Source organism: Somniosus microcephalus, chromosome 1, assembly GCF_052327205.1.
Source record: "Somniosus microcephalus isolate GS21.2 chromosome 1, FLI_Smic_1.0, whole genome shotgun sequence".
NCBI classification, from domain to species: Eukaryota; Metazoa; Chordata; class Chondrichthyes; order Squaliformes; family Somniosidae; genus Somniosus; species Somniosus microcephalus.
In genome coordinates, this window is record NC_140987.1 from 126,658,461 (window position 1) to 126,677,397 (window position 18,937).

The 18,937-nt window shown below is 46.6% G+C and overlaps 1 protein-coding gene across 1 annotated transcript in view; it reads left to right on the plus strand.

The window, feature by feature from the left end:
• The window catches only part of LOC147124355 (uncharacterized), a 347,592-nt gene that overhangs the window by 318,866 nt on the left and 9,789 nt on the right, over positions 1 to 18,937 (plus strand). The window contains exon 13 of the mRNA XM_085985501.1: positions 9,297 to 9,413. Within this exon, the coding sequence (XP_085841627.1) occupies positions 9,297 to 9,413 (117 nt within the window). The remainder of the gene's footprint in view (positions 1 to 9,296; positions 9,414 to 18,937) is intronic.

Below are 18,937 nucleotides of genomic sequence, written 5' to 3' on the forward strand. Positions count from 1 at the left end.
CTGAGAAATACCAAGGGGCAGAAAACGTTAGTGGGAGTGGTATGTAGACCTTTAAACAGTAATGCGGAGGTTGGGGATGGCATTAAAAGGGAAAGTAGAGAAGCGTGCAATAAGGGCACAGCAGTTATCATGGGTGACTTTAATCTACATATAGATTGGGCTAACCAAATTAGTAACAATACTGTGGAGGAGGAATTCCTGGAGTCTAAACGGGATGGTTTCCTGGACCCATATGTCGAGGAACCAACTAGAGATTAGGTCATCTTAGACTGGGTATTATGTAATGAGAAAGGATTAATTAGCAATCTTGTTGTACGAGGCCCCTTGGGTCGGAGTGATCATAATATGATAGAATTCTTCATTAAGATGGAGAGTGAAGTCATTCACTCAGAGACTAGGGTCCTGAATTTAAATAAAGGGAACTACGATGGTCTGAGGAGCGAGTTGGGTAGGATTGATTGGGGAATGTCACTCAAAGGGTTGACGGTGGATAAGCAATGGCAAACATTCAAAGACTGCATGGATGAACTACAGAATTTGTTCATCCCAGTTTGGCATAAAAATAAAACAAAATAGGTGACTCAACCGTGACTAACAAGGGAAATTAGGGATAGCATAAGATCCAACGAGAGGACATATAAATTGGCCAGAAAAAGCAGTAAACCTGAGGATTGGGAGCAGTTTAGGATTCAACAAAGAAGGACAAAGGGATTAATTAAGAGGGGGAAAATAGAGTATGAGAGTAAGCTTGCAGGGAACATAAAAACTGACTGTAAAAGCTTTTACACATATGTGAAGAGACAAAGATTGGTGAAGTCAAGCGTAGGCCCCTTGCAGTCAGAATCAGGGGAATTTATAATGGGGAACAAAGAAATGGCAGACCAATTAAATACATATTTTGGTTCTGTCTTCACAAAGGAGGACACAAATAACCTCCCAGAGATATCGGGGAACATAGGGTCTGATGAAAGGGAGGAACTGAAAGAAATCAGTATTTGTAGGGAAATGGTGTTAGGGAAATTGACGGGATTGAAGGCCGACAAATCCCCAAGGCCTGATAATCTACATCCTAGGGTACTCAAGGAAGTGGCCCTAGAAATAGTAGATGCATTGCTGGTCATCTTCCAACATTCGATAGAATCTGGAACAGTACCCATGGATTGGAGGGTAGCTAATGTTACCCCACTATTCAAAAAAGGTGGTAGAGAGAAAACGGGGAATTACAGACCAGTAAGCCTGACATCGGTCGTGGGGAAAATGCTAGAGTCCATTATAAAAGATGTAATAGCAGAGCACTTGGAAAACAGTGACAGGATCAGACAAAGTCAACATGGATTTACAAAAGGTAAATCGTGCTTGACTAATCTACTGGAATTTTTTGAGGATGTAACTGGCAAAATAGATAAGGGAGAACCAGTGGATGTGGTGTATTTGTACTTTCAAAAGGCTTTCGATAAGGTCCCGTATGAGAGATTAGCGTGTAGAATTAAGGCACACTCGCCTAGAAATTCATTGACGCCACTTTTGGGGCGCTAAAGTGGGGCGTCCGCTAAAGTTTGTGGCCGCCGCCAAATCTAGGCCACTTCTCCGATATTCATTAGCTTCGCCCTACTAGTTCGGGCGAGCGCTAAAACTGCTGCTGGATGCCTCTCTTTGGGCGCTAAGCCGGAGGTGGTGATCGATAGCGCCGAGGCCGGGCGCAGCGCAGGTGCGGCCATCTCGTGACTGACAGCAGACACCCTGGCGCCAGCCAGCTCTTAAGGGGGAAGGGTCGACTGTGTCTGCTGCCACGTCCTGGATAGTGGAGCCCTCCAGCTAGGCCTGAACACTGCTGCTGGACCCAAATAGCACCTGAAGACATGGAGAAGGCCCGTGAATGTGCGCAGCGCTTCTCAGAGCGTGATCTGAGTGTGCTGCTTGTTGCTGTGGAGAAGAGGCGCCATGTTTTGTACCCGGACAATGGCAAAAAGGCGACGGTCCGCGTCTACAGGAGAGCCTGGAGGCATGTCGCCAGCAAGCTGTCAGCCAACAGCGACGTCCCCAGGACCGGTGCCCAATGCCGCAAAAAGTTAAATGACCTCACACGCATTGTCAGGGTGAGTACCCTTTCCAATGACCTCCTCATCCTTGCATGTGCACCTCACATTATGGGCAAAGGGACCTGAAAGCTCTAATGGCCAGCCTTCATCCAGCAGCTATGGCACAGGCATGAGCATCAATTGCACATTCTGCACTTAACACTGGCCAAGCTATTCCACCATGGGAGGCAGTGCACACCAGATCATGGCGACACACTGGCCAGGCTATTCCACCATGGGAGGCAGTGCACACCAGATCATGGCGACACACTGGCCAGGCTATTCCACCATGGGAGGCAGTGCACACAAGATCACGGCGACACACTGGCCAGGCTATTCCACCATGGGCGGCAGTGCACACCAGATCATGGCGACACACTGGCCAGGCTATTCCACCATGGGAGGCAGTGCACACAAGATCACGGCGACACACTGGCCAGGCTATTCCACCATGGGCGGCAGTGCACACCAGATCATGGCGACACACTGGCCAGGCTATTCCACCATGGGAGGCAGTGCACACCAGATCATGGCGACACACTGGCCAGGCTATTCCACCATGGGAGGCAGTGCACACAAGATCACGGCGACACACTGTACTTAGAGGCCGTCCTTTCTCTTGCAGGCCAAGCTGGCGAATAATTGCAAGAGCCGGACTGCGACCGGGGGAGGACGACCCCATATCCAGCCACTCACCGACCTGCAACATCGCGTGGAGCGCCTCATGGGTGGCCGGGTGATTGGGCCCGTTGCATGTGGAGATGCCGACCCTGTTCTGGGCAGCAATGGTAAGGACATCACCTTTTGCACCTCACTCGTCCCACTTGCGCATCAGATCTACACCCTTTGCCACTGTCCGACCAATGCGCTGAATGCCACCACTCATGCATCCCGCACTGACGCCCTCTCCTCACTCTAAAGCTACTCTTGTGCCTTCCTGCTTTCAGATGGTCAAGAGGAGGTCCCTCAACTTGCCAGTGACAGACCCTCCGAGGAGGAGCAGGAGGAGGAGCAAGAGGAAGGCGGCCCATCAGGGGAACCCTCAGCCGCGGCCACCCAGGCCACTGTAGGGGACACGTCTTCCCTGGAGGGCAGCGTGGCGGATGTGTCGAAGGGGAGGGGAGCTCCTGGGACCTGCGTGCTGCAGAAAGGCGGGAGGGGGGTGGAAGCTCGGCGGCCTTCTCCCCAGAGGGGGGATGCATCGGAGGGGAGTCCAATTGCTGGGCCCAGCGGCCTCCAGCAACGGAGGAAGGGTCGGCCAGCTCGGCGGCCTTCTCCCCAGAGGGAGAGTCCAGCCTCCAGTCAGGAGATGCTCTTTGCCGAGGAGATGGAACGCCTCGAAGACTTGTCCGCGGACTCGGAGCGCCGGCACACGGAGCTCATGGCGGCAGTGGCACGGTTGCTTGAGTCCATCGATTCGCTCTCTCGGAGTGTGGCCGAGTTCGGGCCCTTAGAGGCCACCAGTCGGGCGGAATACCGGGCAGATCTGTCAGCGACTGGCCAGGTGATTAGTGGTGCCGTCCAGTCACTGGCTGCTCAGCTGCGGTCAGTGAACAGGTCAACACGGGCACTCACTGCTGCCACACTCGCGGTGTCAGCCAGGCATCGCCAGGGCACCCGGCGCGCTGCAGCAGCACATCGGTCTGTCCCTCGGCAGATTGGTGCGAATGCTGCAGTGCTGGCCCGGGCGAGTGCCAGTGTCTCAGGCGACCAGCGAGCGCCTGCCATCCGCCAGCTTGCCGCCATTCCTCCAGCCGCCACTGCCACTCCCCCAGTGGAACTGCCAGGAGCTGCTGCAGCGACTGATGCTGGCCAGCCACAGCTGCAGCAATCAACAGCCGGCCGCTCGACGGCCAGACCTCGACTAGGCCGACCCCCAAGGGCATCTGCCGTCACGACATGTGCCCCTCAGGAGCCTGCCCCCAGCCTTGCAGCAGCCAATGGCCTTACTTTGAGGCGGAGCAGCAGGGCGGGCAGGGGCCACCCAAAGATGGCCAAGGCATCGCCATAGCGGGCCAAATAGTCGAATGTGTGGCCATTTGTGTTTGTTTCTTGAGGCCAAGAATTGGATGTTTGTTTTTTGAAGGCCGATGATGTGATGTTTGTTTTGGACGTAGGCCGAGAATGACGGCCATTTTAGTTGCCCTATTTTGTTAATCCTCCCCAGGTTGTGGGAGCGAGTAATGTGTTTGAGTGTTTTTTGGGGGTTTCATCTGTTTTTGGTTTTCATGTGGGAAGGGCCCAGAGTTTGTACAATAAAGCATTTTATTTATTCACATTGTCCATGTTTGATCTTTGAAGTGTTTGTTGCCTTAACCGGCTGAGGGCTTGCGGAGCGGCTGCAATCATGTTCTATCATTGGCACAAGCCATTCCCTGACAGGGGGCCTAGAAGTGATGTTCAATAAGCCGCCGACGGGCGGCCCTTGGACCTTGTGCGTCCCGCCTGGGCTGGTACTCCTCGTCCTCGTCGTCCTCATGCTCCTCCTGCTCCTCCTCCTGAGGTGGTGGTCCAACGTGAGGTGGCAGTGCCTGAGTCCTGCGGATAGCCAGGTTGTGCAGCATGCAGCAAACGACGACGAATTGGGAGACTCGATCCTGCGAATACTGGAGTGCTCCCCCGGAGCGGTCGAGACAGCGGAACCGTTGCTTGAGCATGCCGATTGTTTATTCTATGAGGTTCCTCGTCGCTTGATGGCTCTCGTTGTATGCCTCTTCAGCAGGGGTCGTGGGCGCGCGGAGCGGGGTCATGAGCCAGGTACACAAAGGATAGCCTTTGTCCCCGATAAGCCATCCTCTTGGGGGAGGCTGTGCCTGGAACATGTCAGCCACAGTTGTCTGTCGCAGGATAAAGGCATCGTGGCTGCTGCCTGGAAAGCGGGCATTGACAGCTAGGATGCGCTGCCTGTGGTCACACACCAGCTGTACATTGAGGGAATGGTAGCCCTTCCGGTTGCGGTACTCCTCGGCATGCTCAAGAGGTGCCCGCAAAGCCACATGCGTGCAGTCAATGGCGCCCTGCACCATGGGGAAGCCCGCTATTCTTGCAAACCCCACTGCACGCTGCTGCTGCTTGTCCAGGGTCATGGGGAAGGAGATGAATTGATGTCTCCTTCTGAAAAGGGCTTTGGTCACCTGGTGGATGCAGCAATGCACGGCGAACTGGGAGATGTTAGCGATGTCCCCAGTAGCGGATTGGAAGGAGCCGGAGGCATAGAAGTTGAGAGCCACCGTCACCTTCACTGCCACCGACAGAGACGTCCTGCGCATCAGCTGTGGCTGCAGATCTCTCTGAAGCAGCCGGCAGATGTCTGCAACCACCTCCCTTCGGAATCGCAGCCTCCTAACACACATCGCGGCAGACATGGTCAGATAGGAGGTCTGCGGGCGGTATACCCTGCGTGGGTAAGGCCTCAGTTGGCGACGCCTGTTGCCCCCTCTGCGTCTAGCCAGGGCTGCCACTCTCTCACGGCGTCTGTAAGCCCTTCTGGCATAAGGCTGAAATTCAGCGTTGCCACCCAATGCAGCCCCCATTATATGCTGGCAAACACTGAGCTCTGAATGAAGGCAAAGATAATTGGTAAGCTCTGGCCTGAGCCAAAAATACCTGTCCAAGTGTTGGTCCAAAGCAGTAAACTCTCCTCCTTGGTCTCTGTCCAAAAAACCGTTGCACAAGAGTGAATGCTGCAAAATGGCTGGCCTTTATACTGCTGGGTAAGTGCCCTTTAATTAGCGCTCCCCCCGGCCCGGCTGGCCTGTGTACCGTTCCACTTCACAGTCGCTCGGGATGCCCGGCGCACAATGGGCCGGCGCGAGTGAAGTTCCGGTTTGGGGCGCACAAAGGGCGTTGCACTATTAAATGAAGTCATGATCTGCGCGCGCAGCAGGGCGCGCGCTAAGACTTTGCGCCGGCGCTAAATGTGTCCTGAAGTTGGGGAGAGGCGCAGATCGCGCTGCGCCCGGGCGATAAGTGCCTAGCGCTCGAGATCTACTCCCCCTAAGGCGCTAATGGCTGGCGCGCCCAACTGAATTTCTAGGCCATGGGATTGGGGGCAAGGTATTGACTTGGATAGAGAACTGGTTGGCAGACAGAAAGCAAAGAGTTGGAATAAACGGGCCTTTTTCCGAGTGGCAGGCAGTGACTAGTGGGGTACCGCAGGGATCGGTCCTTGGACCCCAGCTATTCACAATATATATTAATGATCTAGACGAGGGAACTAGATGTAATATCTCCAAGTTTGCAGATGACACAAAGCTGGGTGGGCGTGTGTGCTGTGAGGAGGATGCCGAGAAACTCCAGGATGATTTGGACAGGTTGGGTGATTGGGCAGAAGCATGGCAGATGCAATGTAACGTGGATAAATGCGAGGTTATCCACTTTGGTGTCATAAACCGGAAGGCAGATTATTATCTGAATGGCAATAGATTGGGAGAAGGGGAAGTGCAACGAGACCTGGGTGTCCTTGTGCACCAGTCGCTGAAGGTAAGCATGCAGGTGCAGCAGGCGGTTAAGAAGGCAAATGGTATGTTGGCCTTCGTAGCGAGAGGGTTTGAGTACAGGAACAAGGATGTCTTGCTGCAGTTGTACAGGGCCTTGGTGAGACCACATCTTGAGTATTGTGTGCAGTTTTGGTCGCCTTATCTGAGGAAGGATGTTCTTGCCATGGAGGGAGTGCAACGAAGATTCACCAGGCTGATACCTGGGATGGCAGGAATGACATATGAGGAGAGATTGGGTCGATTGGGTTTATACTCACTGGAGTTTAGAAGAATGAGAGGGGATCTCATTGAAACTTATAAAATTCTAACAGGACTAGACAGACTAGATGCAGGAAGGATGTTCCCGATGGTCGGGGAGTTCAGAACCAGGGGTCACAGTCTAAGGATAAGGGGTAAGCCATTTAGGACAGAGATGAGGAGGAATTTCTTCGCCCAGAGAGTGGTGAACCTGTGGAATTCTCTACCACAGAAGGCAATAGAGGCCAATTCATTAAATATATTCAAGAAGGAGTTGGATATATTTTTTAAGGCTAAAGGGATCAAGGGATATGGGGAGAAGGCAGGGACAGGGTACTGAATTTGGTTGATCAGCCATGATCTCGTTGAATGGCGGAGCAGGTTCGAAGGGCCGAATGGCCTACTCCTGCTCCTATCTTCTATGTTTCTATGTAGCTTCTAGACTTATGTATAAGTGTCACTAGATTTTTATATATTCTTATCCTTTTGTTTGTTTTTTCCAACAGATGCTAGAGAACTAAGCATAAATGATCTAGATTAATGTTGTTTTCTATTTCACCAACTAGATTTAAACAAGTTGACTTCATGTAAATAGTTGACTTTATGTAAATAGAATCATAGGCTCCCAGCTGCTCCCACTCCGCTGCCATAAATTTGCGTAAATGGGGTTTCTGCCGCACTTCAGTGAAGCTATGATGACAGAGTGGGAGCAGCTTCAAGGAAATTCCAGGCCAATGATTCTATTTACATAAAGTCAACATGATTGAAACGGTGTAACTGACAGAATGACTGTGCACACCTACACAATGCTGAAAATGCCATAAGATAAAGTTATGTACACACAATGTGGGAGCCATGGAAACAAATATGAATATAGTTTAAACTAAACCTAACAGTAAACAGAAAAACACCCTCTAGGTACTCGATCAAAAATCCCAAGTGACTTGCACACCCTGAATTATTGCTGAATATAAGAATTGCTGTTTAGATTTCCCTAAAGCAGCATTTTCCAAGGCTTTAGCAGGGGTGCATTGATGGTGGACATGGATTGTCTGACGTGTTTGAAGCATATTGCGCCAAATTTTCCAAGGCACTATTTGAAGGGAGAAAATGACGTTGCAACAATATCTCCTTCTTTGGCTTGGTGTCCATTTGTTTTGATTATGCCTCTGTAAAACACTTTGGGATGTTTTGTCCATGTTAAAGGCAATATGTAAATGCAAGTTGTTGTTGTTATAGCAAGTACAATCCTAGTTAAAGGATGTACCTTCTTTCAAGTTAGATCCCGTGCAGAATTTTATAACTTTAGGGGAAGCTTTACCTGCAGTGTGTACCTTGTGCTTATAAAATGGGTGCATCGGGGATCCTGGGGCCTGGGCTGTTCAGAAAGGTTTCTTAAAACAATATTAATGTTGCACATAAAAACAGAAAATGCTGAAATTATTCAGCAGGTCAGGCAGCATCTGTGGAGAGAGAAACAGAGTTTACATTTCAGGTCGATGTCCTTTCTTTGGAACTGGACAAAGTTAGAGATCATCTAAGCATTTTCTGTTTTTATTTCAGATTTCCAGCATATGCAGTATTTTACATTTGTATTAATATTGCACAATTGTTAGGGAGAGTGAGTGGATAGCTCTTGGAAGAACTAGCCTATCTTCTAGGTTATCTAGTGCAATCATGGCTTCTTAGCCACCTGAGAATCCTCTTAATAGCAAAGGAGCAACTCAGCCTGGACGCCTCAGAATCTGTTTGATGATCCGAGGCTGCCATCTCCACCCTCAAGACAAATCTACCATGCACAACAAAAGAGTATGCGTAAAGGGCAATGGTTCGAACAGTATCCCCTAGAGTGTGCGGCAAAATCAGGGTTTGTATGACCTCACAAGAAATGTAAGCAAAGTTGAAGAGTACAATTATCTGCACCTTCATCTTGATACCAACAAGAGTTTTCTTCATTTGGAGCCAGGTACGAGGCACCTTAATTACTTAATTGGCTCCCCAAATAAGCGTGCTGCAGGTCAAACACTCTGGAATTGCTTTTTGTGTGCCAGTAGCCTATTTAAATTAGGGGAAGGGGCTCCCATTGGAAAATTCAGCGCAGCTTTAGCTCCGGATCCACCTTAACACCATCACTGTCATTTTTTGAAGATCAGGGTTTGTATCACTCATTTACTTTTGATTGGTTTATAGTTGCAAGGTTTTGTCAGTAAAGGCCGAGCAATAATAATGCAAGGAAATAGATATTAGCAACAACTGATGTCGCAATTCCACAATTGTTGCAGATCAAGGAAAGAATTGATTAATGCACCTTGAAGCCTGATTCCTGACTAAAAAGAAACGAAGAAAAAACTCCTGCTGCCTTAGGGCAGTAATCAATACATTATCAGTGTGATAAATGACCCTGGTTAGTGAACTGGTGCTCGCTCTGCTATGTACATTCAGTTTCATCTCACTAAGAGGCTCTTTTGTTTCCTGTCAACAGACACCTTGATGTCAGTGGCTGTAAGAAAGTGACAGATACAGGTGTGCAGGCTTTAGCCATGAGCTGCCACAAACTACAATATCTTGACCTCAGCTCCACAGCAACTGGCAAATGGGGGTAAGTGTTCACCAGGACATGATCAGATTTTTGCTGTGTACTATATGTTTTCTCTTCTGTTTTCCTTATCTATTTAAATACAGTAGGCTGGAAATTACAGTGTGATATTACACAAACGCTTAACACATTCGTATGAAATTCCCATGTCCACTATTTTAACAGAAACATTAACTTGTTCATTTTAAATGGGTTAATAGTTGCATTAAAATAGAAAATAAAGACATTTCATACAGACGCATTAAGCATGTATACCATAACATCGAACAGCACAATTTCCAGGCTAGTGAGAGCACAACAAGAAAAGCATAGCATTATGAAGCTATTAGGATAGTTTTATCCAGGATTATGGTGTATAACAATTGTAATATTCACACTGCAGAATTATCAATTGGGGCATCACAGGACAGATTTTCCCATAATTGGGTTTGGACGTAAAGGACTTTGTGGGCACAGTGTCTAGAGCAGCCTACCTGATTTCCATCCAGGCGATCCTTTACTCTCAAACACAGTCTGCCTTCATTACTGTTGGTATTATCAAAAAATAATTTGCAGTTTAGAAACAATAAATCCTAATGCCAGTATACTTTATAATCCTGTAATCTTCTTCTTCTTAGGCAGTCCCTCGGAACCGAGGATGACTTGCTTCCACATTAAAAATGAGTTCTCAGGTGACTGATGAGTCCAATGCGGGACCTACAGTCTCTGTCACAGGTGGGGCAGACGGTGGTTGAAGGGGCGGGTGGGTCGGGTGCTTGGGTTGACGTGCGTTCCTTCCGCTGTTTGCGCTTGGCTTCCGCTTGCTCCCGGCGAAGAGACTCGAGGTGTTCGGCGCTTTCCCGGATGCTTCTCCTCCACTTTGTGCGGTCTTGGGCCAGGGATTCCCAGGTGTCGGTGGGGAAGTTACACTTTTTCAAGGAGGCTTTGAGGGTGTCCTTGAAGCGTTTCCTCTGCCCACCTGGGGCTCTCTTGCCGGGCCGGAGCTCCGAGTAGAGCGCTTGTTTTGGGAGTCTCGTATTGGGCATGCGGACAATGTGACCCGTCCATTGGAGCTGATTGAGCGTGGTCAAAGCTTCGGTGCTGGGGATGTTGGCCTGAGCAAGAACACTGATGTTGGTGCGCCTATCCTGCCAATGGATTTGCAGGATCTTGCGGAGGCAGCATTGGTCGTACCGCTCCAGTGCTTTGAGGTGCCTGTTGTACATGGTCCATGTCTCTGAGGCATACAGCAGGGCGGGTATCACTGCTGCTCTGTAGACCATGAGCTTAGTGCCAGGTTTGAGGTCCTGGTCTTCAAACACTCTCTTCCTCAGGCGACCAAAGGCTGCACTGGCACACTGAAGGCCAGTGTGCCAATCCTGTAATGCCAGGTACTGGAGAGCATGAGGACTTTGTGCTTTGATGCTTATCAATGCTGATTTTGTCTATTGGGTGGGACACTACATTTTGGGGATTGAGGAAACATTAGTATTAAATAAAAGCCCTTATGTCAGATATGCCTACAAGCATTCAGTAGGACAGAGATTCCCCTGTTTCTCCAATTAAAGAAGTGAAGCACAGAAGGGGCTCTCTTCAGGACTGAATGCTACAGAACCTCCCAGGCAACAAAAGTAGCAGCAATCACCAACCAACGCGAATGCCATTATCAACATACCATATCTTTGCATCTAATCATCCCACAGTAACCATCCATCTAATGTAGTTGCATGTGGATGTCATCACACCTGCTGTGAATTGCATGCCGACACCTGGATATCACTATATATCATGATGACAATTGCAGCCACTCTCTTCATCTACAGGAAACTCTCGTTCAAATGGTACCTAAATATCCGGAATTCTCTAATAACCGGCAAAATTCATACTCCGAAAACAACACCTCAATAACCGGAAATGTTGCCAGGTCCGAGTCCGGGTCTCCTGCGGTGGCCGAGTTAGTCAGTGGGGGGTAGTTCTCCAAACTGCCACTACTCGGCTTCTTGGCGCTGCCGGAAGCCTCTTCCGATCCAAACACCTCAATAACAGGAGTCTGACTCTCCCGCGCTGCCGGTAGTCTCTTCCGATCTGAACACCTCAATAACAGGAGTCTGACTCTCCCGCGCTGCCGGTAGTCTCTTCCAATCCGAACACCTCAATAACAGGGGTCTGACTCTCCCGCGCTGCCTCTTCCATCTTCCACCATCCATTTAACACAACATTCTGTAGGTGAGTACCCAATTATACTGCACATTTCTTGATTTTTTAAATTTTTGTTTGTTCAAAATAGCCTCAGTAGATATACCTCTCCGTTATCCGGAATTTTTAATCAACCGGCACCTTCCCAGTCCCGTCGGTGCCGGATACGAAAGAGTTTCCTGTACCTGGGACTTTCCTGATTTTTTTCAGCTCAATACCGAACTAGCTATTAAACTATTAAACTATCACGAGAGCTCAGGAAGCCAATTTTCATCTTGCTACTGCCCTATTGCGCCTGTAAACAGATTTACTGCTGGAGGTCTGCCCATTCCGAATTTTGGCCGTTTCGCACTTTTAGGTGGCCAGTGCCCTATTCTGAAAAAATCAGGGACTTCATAAATATATGCTAATCAGGTCAACTGGCGATGTCAATGCCATTTTCATGTAAATCAGCATTGCCGTTGAGACTTCCTCAACCCTCCCACAAACCATGGGCAGTACAGGCCGGGAGGTGGCGTTAACAGCGTTACTTTAGGGATGCTCACCTCCTACATTACAACACTTCAAAGGTACTTAATTGGCTGTCGTTTTGGGACGCCATGAGGTTGTGAAAGGCGCTATATAAATACAGGTCTTTCAAGGTTTGGGAGACATTCTGCTGGTAGTTTATCGTGGTTATTGGCTTCTCAGGTGATCTTAAAGTGCTTCAAGTGGCCATAAAACTTTCTAAAATCTTAAGCAGCTTCTGGCAGCGCACTTTCTTTTACTTGAGAATCCTTCTAGAAATTGCACTCTGGCTAGAGGAAGAGTAGCAACAGGAGGAAGGTCCAAATAGAACTGCAGCTACAAGAAGTCCAAATAAAAGGAGATGCCTTCACAGGAATCCTTACCCTCCTAACAGAGTATAAAGGCCCAGGAGAATATACCTCCACATATCTGAGGAGCAGTGCATAAGGAGGCTTTGCTTCTGTCGCAGAGTTGTGCCAACTAAAGTAAAGGCATAACAACACCAACATTTATATAGTGCTTTTAACGTAGTAAAACGTCCCAAGGTGTGTTATAAAACAAAATTTGACACCAAGCCACATAAGGAGAAATTAGGGCAGATGACCAAAAGTTTGGTCAAAGGGGTAAGTTTTAAGGAGCGTCTTAAAGGAGGAAAGAGAGGTAGAGAGATGGAGAGATAGGGCCTAGGCAGCTAAAGGCATGGCAACCAATGGTTGAGCGATAAAAATCAGGGATGCTCAAGAGGCTAGAATTAGAGGAGCACAGATATCTTGGGGTGGGGGGGGGGGTTGTGGGGCTGGAGGAGATTACAGAGAAAGGAAGGGGCGAGGCCATCGAGGGATTTGAAAACAAGGATGAGAATTTTAAAATCGAGGCATTGTTTTACTGGGAGCCAGTGTAGGTCAGCGAGCACAGGGGTGATGGATGAACGGGACTTGATGCGAGTTCGGACACGAGCAGCCGAGTTTTGGATGACTTCAAGTTTACTTAGGGTAAAACGTGGGAGGCAGGCAGGAGTGTGTTGGAATAGTCAAGTTGAGACGTAACAAAGGCATGGATGAGGGTTTCAGCATCAGATGAGCTGAGGCAGAGGCGGAGTTGGGCGATGTTACGGAAGTGGAAATAGGCGGTCTTAGTTATGGCGCGGATATGTGGCTGGAAGCTTATTTCAGGGTCAAATATGACACCAAGGTTGCAAACAGTCAAGTTCCGCATACACTAAGTAAATAGAGAATACAGAAGAGGATGACAAAAAGGAATACAAAAAGGTTAGGAAAGAAGTCAAGAAAACAATTTGGAAGGCAAAGAGGGACTCCAAAATGAAATTATCAAGGAATATAAAAAGAAATAGTACTCTATGGACATATAAATAACAAAAGAAAAGTTAAGATAGGGACAGGGCCACTAAGGGATGCACAAGGTAAACTCACAGGTAAAGACAGTGAAATTGAATAATTACATGGTCTCAATATTTACCAGGATGACTAACAAGGTGGACATGACATTAGAAGAAGAGATCAAAAAGGATATCAAGACATTTAAGATAGAAAGGAAAATTGATAAACTAGATAAACTTAAAGAGGAGGCTTGAGCACAAAAATTTAGAATGACTGAGGCTGTGCTGCATTGTCAGAGATGCCATCTTTTGGATGAGACGTTAAACCCTCTCAGGTGGATGTAAAACATTCCATGGCACTATTTTGAAGAAAAGCAGGAGAGTTATCTCCAATATCCTGGCCAATATTTATCCCTCAATCAACACCATTAAAACAGATTATCTGGTCATTATCGCATGGTTGCATGACCTCGCGGTGCGCAAATTGGCTGCCACGATTCCTACAATAGTGACTACACTTCAAAAATAATTCATTGACTGTAAAGGATGTAAAGGCTGTAAAAGGATGTCCTGAAATTGTGATAGACGCTATATAAATGCAAGTCTTTTTTCTTTTAGGATAAAACGTCTTAAAGATGGATTGTATGTGCTCCTACTAAAATAAGCTGGGGAAGAGATAGCAGAGCACTATTATACATATATATATATATAAATTCAATAGAAATGGGAATAGTGCCAGAGGACTGGCAGACAGCTAATGTCATTCCTATATTTAAAAAAGGGAGCTAAAACAAATCCAGGGAACTATAGACCAGTTAGCTTAACGTCGATGCTAGGAAAGATATTGGAATCTTTACTCAAAGATGTAACAGAAAAATCTCTAGAAGTTAAAATATAATAAAGAATAGTCAACATGGATTTCAAAAGGGAAGGTCATGCTTGACCATATTAAATTATTTGAAGAAGTAACAGAAAGAGTAGACAAAGGTAATGCAGTGGTTTAATATACATGGACTTCAAAAGGCCTTTGATAATTTACTGCATGTGGAGTCAGTTGACAAGTAGCAGAATGGATAGCAAGCTGGCTGGAAAACAGAAGCAGAGAGTGGGGTTAAAGGTGGTTACTCAGACTGGCACAATATGGTGTTCTAGAGGGGTCGGTGCTGGGACCAGTGTTGTCCCCCATTTACACAAAATGATTTGGATGCGGGATTTCTTTGATAGCAAACACACCAGTTGAACATTACGCGAGTGAACGCTTTTTTTATTCAGAATATTCAAAGGGTTAACTGTAGAAGTGCACAATTGCACCAGGAACTTTCGGGAAACTAGCAACAGAATGAAACTGTGTTGCCCTATCATGCTGCAGCCTTACTGCCCAACCAAACTATTTAACCTGACATAAATAGGTCCTGTCCCAATTTAAAGGCCTCAGAATGTCATTCCAGTGCTAAGGATACACTGGAAATGGCAAGTAAATTCAAGGCCAGCCTCTTATATCAGAAATTACAGCAGAAATATTTCTCCATCTGTCACTTTAATACCGATTTCAGTGTAATAGTGTTACTAGTATCAGTACAGTACATCCGGACTTAGACTGAGCGCCCACAGCATCTGTTATAGTCTAAAGCTTAAGCGCTACTTGATCCTGAGGAAAGTGGTTTTCACAGAAACCTTTGGTTCCTTGACTAGAATGGTTTTGTTTGATTTGGTATGGTTCTAGTTGGTTTCTCATGAACATCTTTAGAAATTGAATCAATAATACTTATTGTGTGTTTGTGTGTGTATGTATGTAAGAAGTGTACAACTTCAAGCTTAACAGCTTTTTGGTATATTTATTGAATATCAAGATGGAATATGTCATTATTGCCAATTCATTGCACATTCCATATATTGTATTTGAAGCTGAAAGAGAAACAAAGCAGAACCACAAAGGTAATAGTCTCTGGATTACTACCTGAGCCACGAACAAATTGGCATAGGGTCAATAAGATCAGAGAGTTGAATACGTGGCTCAAGGATTGGTGTGGGAGAAATGGGTTTTGATTCATGGGGCACTGGCACCAGTACTGGGGAAAGAGGGAGCTGTTCCGTTGGGACGGGCTTCATTTGAACCATGCTGGGACCAGTGTCCTGGCGAATCGAATAACTAGGGCGGTAAATGGGGCTTTAAACTAAATAGTGGGGGGAGGGTTCAGGTGAAGGGGAATTTAGAAAGTCAAAGAGAAAGGAGGAGGCAATTGTGCAGGGTAGCGATAGGGGTAATGATAACCAGAGTGTGACAGGAGGAGACAGAGCGTACAAAAATAAACTTGCACCAGCAAATAGTTTCAGAGTAGGTAAAAATGGTATAAAGAAAAAGTTAAAAGCTCTTTATCTGAATGCATGCAGCATTCGTAACAAGATAGATGAGTTGACGGCACAAATAGAAATAAATGGGTATGATCTGATAACCATTATAGAGACGTGGTTGCAAGGTGACCAAGGCTGGGAACTGAATATTCAGGGGTATTTGACATTTCGGAAGGATAGGCAGAAAGGAAAAGGAGGTGGGATAGCTCTGTTAATAAAGGATGAGATCAGTGCAGTGGTGAGAAATGATATTAGCTCAGAAGATCAGGATGTAGAATCTTTATACCATTTTTACAGAATCAGTTTGGGTGGAGATAAGAAATAGTAAGGGAAAGAAGTCACTGGTGGGAGTCGTCTATAGGCCCCCTAACAGTAGCTACACTGTAGGACAGAGTATAAATCAAGAAATAATAGGGGCTTGTAAGAAAGGTACTGCAATAATCATGGGTGATTTTAATCTTCATATAGATTGGACAAATCAAATTGGCAAGGGTAGCCTTGAGGATGAGTTCATAGAATGTATTCGGAATGGTTTCTTAGAACAATACGTTGTGGAGCCAACCAGGGTGAAGGCTATTTTAGATCTGGTAATGTGTAATGAGACAGGATTAATTGATGATCTCATAGTAAAGGATCCTCTAGGGAAGCGTGATCATAGCATGGTAGAATTTCAAATTTAGTTTGAGGGTGAGAAACTTGGGTCTGAAACTAGTGTCCTAAACTTAAATAAAGGCAATTACAAAGTTACGAAGACAGAGTTGGCTAAAGTAGACTGTGAAAATAGATTAAAGGGTAAGACGGTAGATAAGCAGTGGCAGACATTTAAGGAGATATTTCATAACTCTCAGCAAAGGTTTATTCCAGTGAGAAAGAAAGACTCTACGAGAAGGATAAACCATCCGTGGCTAACTAAGGAAGCTAAGAATGGCCTACTCTTGCTCCTATTTCTTATGTGCTAAAGGATGTTATTTTGGTGAAAGGGTGAAAACAGGTGCTAGATGGGTGCTGTGCTAATAAGCCACACCTGTTTGAAGGTCTGGTTTTAGCCCGCAATTTTGGAGCTAATTGATGATTACCATGATTTAACATGCCTGGAGGCGCCTAAAATAGACACCTACAGGTTTAGCACTCAAGCGATGTTTAGAAGTAATTTTCATGGAGCTGTATTTGTAGCCTCCACGTATCCACTTCCACTGAAGGTGTGGAGTGTGTTGGCTGACATACAATAGGACATTTCAGGATGGCTCAGAGGCCGAGGGAGAGCACGTACACGTTCTTGGACGCAGCACTGGAGGTCCTAGTGGAGGAGGTCCTGGTGGAGGAGGTCCAGAGGAGGCGGGATGCCCTTTACCTGCAGCGGGTGAGGGAGCCAACTCGCCCTCCTGTCCCTCTCTCCTCCAACAGCTAGTGCTACTCTGTCTGGCCTCATGTCCTCCAAACATTCCTCCTCCAGATCAAGGGGGCCCCCTAGCAAGATGTCCATGACCAAGCACTCCCTTTCTCCTGGTGACTTCTATAAGGTGTCCCAAGAAGGTAGCACAGCACTCACTCTCTTTAGGTGAAGACCTGAGAATTTTCAGAATAAATGTTGATAGAATGTTGGTGAAGTCTTGACGAAGTGTCCCAGAAAGTCTCCCGATGTGTCTCAAAAGTCCTCTTCAGTCCTTCAGCAGCAATTAAACAGTGAAAGCTGAGTATAGCTTTAAGTGGTGTTCAAAATCCTAGGCTAAGAACTTGTTTACTCCTGTTCAGCTGTCGCTGTTAGAAGAGATTGTTAATTGAAGCACTACCCACCAAAATACCGTGCAGCCTCTTTAATGAATGCTGCAGGCAATTTAATTGTCAATCAGAGCTTTAACGATCCCCCGGGCAGCCGTTACTAGCACGCGCTTCTGTTCCTTTACCAAGATGGCATCTTGGGCTAAACCAGCGTTGCAGCTGAAGACCCCATCTTGGTCACCTCGGAGGCTCTTTGGCACCTAAAGTATTGGGGGGAAATCGCCCCCAAACAATTTTACCTTTTGTTGCTGTAAATCTAATCTCATAGTTCATTACATTGCAACAAATGCCAGTGTTACCCATATATGTTAATGAATAGGAATAAAATTAGGGTTTCTCATTAATCAGTAGATTCTGTGTATTTTAAAACAAGAAAGCACCTTTCAAAAAACGGATTTGCGTCAGATCACTCATAGCTACATGCTAGCACCACGACTAGCAGGTGTAATTAGGAACACTCTTTTCATCACCAGTGCATCTATTCAGTCCTTGTTCAATCTCTGAAGAGCCTCCTAATTAAAATACACAGAACAACTAAAGAACCTGAGAGCTTTCTGTCCATTTTCATTTTCCATTCCTCAATTGCAGTGCATTAGAATTTGAAACTGAATTTTCAGTGTCGTCATGGCAACTGCTCTCTTTTTGTCTCCATGGAAGAAGCATCTGATTAGCATCTCTCAGCAATGTTTGCCTTAATCTCTGATTTTATGAAGAACACATAATCTCCTGTTGTCAAGATTTTTAAAATAAGCCAGAAACGTAATGAAGATTAAAATGGCCGTAAAATGGACTTGCTCCTAAATATGCAATAATTTTCCAACCAGAGAATATTCAATATCCATTGAATTGTGAGCTTGCTCTTTGGTTTACATAGAAACATAGAAGATAGGAGCAGGAGTAGGCCATTCAGCCCCTCGAGCCTGTTCCGCCATTTAATGAGATCATGGCTGATCATCCAAATTCAGTACCCTGTCCCTGCTTTCTCCCCATATCCCTTGATCCCTTTAGCCTTAAGAAATGTATCTAACTCCTTCTTGAATATATTTAATGAATTGGCCTCAACTGCCTTATGTGGTAGAGAATGCCACAGGTTCACCACTCTCTGGGTGAAGAAATTCCTCCTCATCTCTGTCCTAAATGGCTTACCCCTTATCCTTAGACTGTGACCCCTGGTTCTGGACTCCCCGCCATTCGGAACATCCTTCCTGCATCTAGTCTGTCTAGTTCTGTTAGAATTTTATAAGTTTCAATGAGATCCCCTCTCATTCTTCTAAACTCTAGCGAATATAAGCCTAATCGACCCAATCTCTCCTCCTACGTCATTCCTGCCATCCCACGTATCAGTCTGGTGAATCTTCACTGCACTCTCTCCATGGCA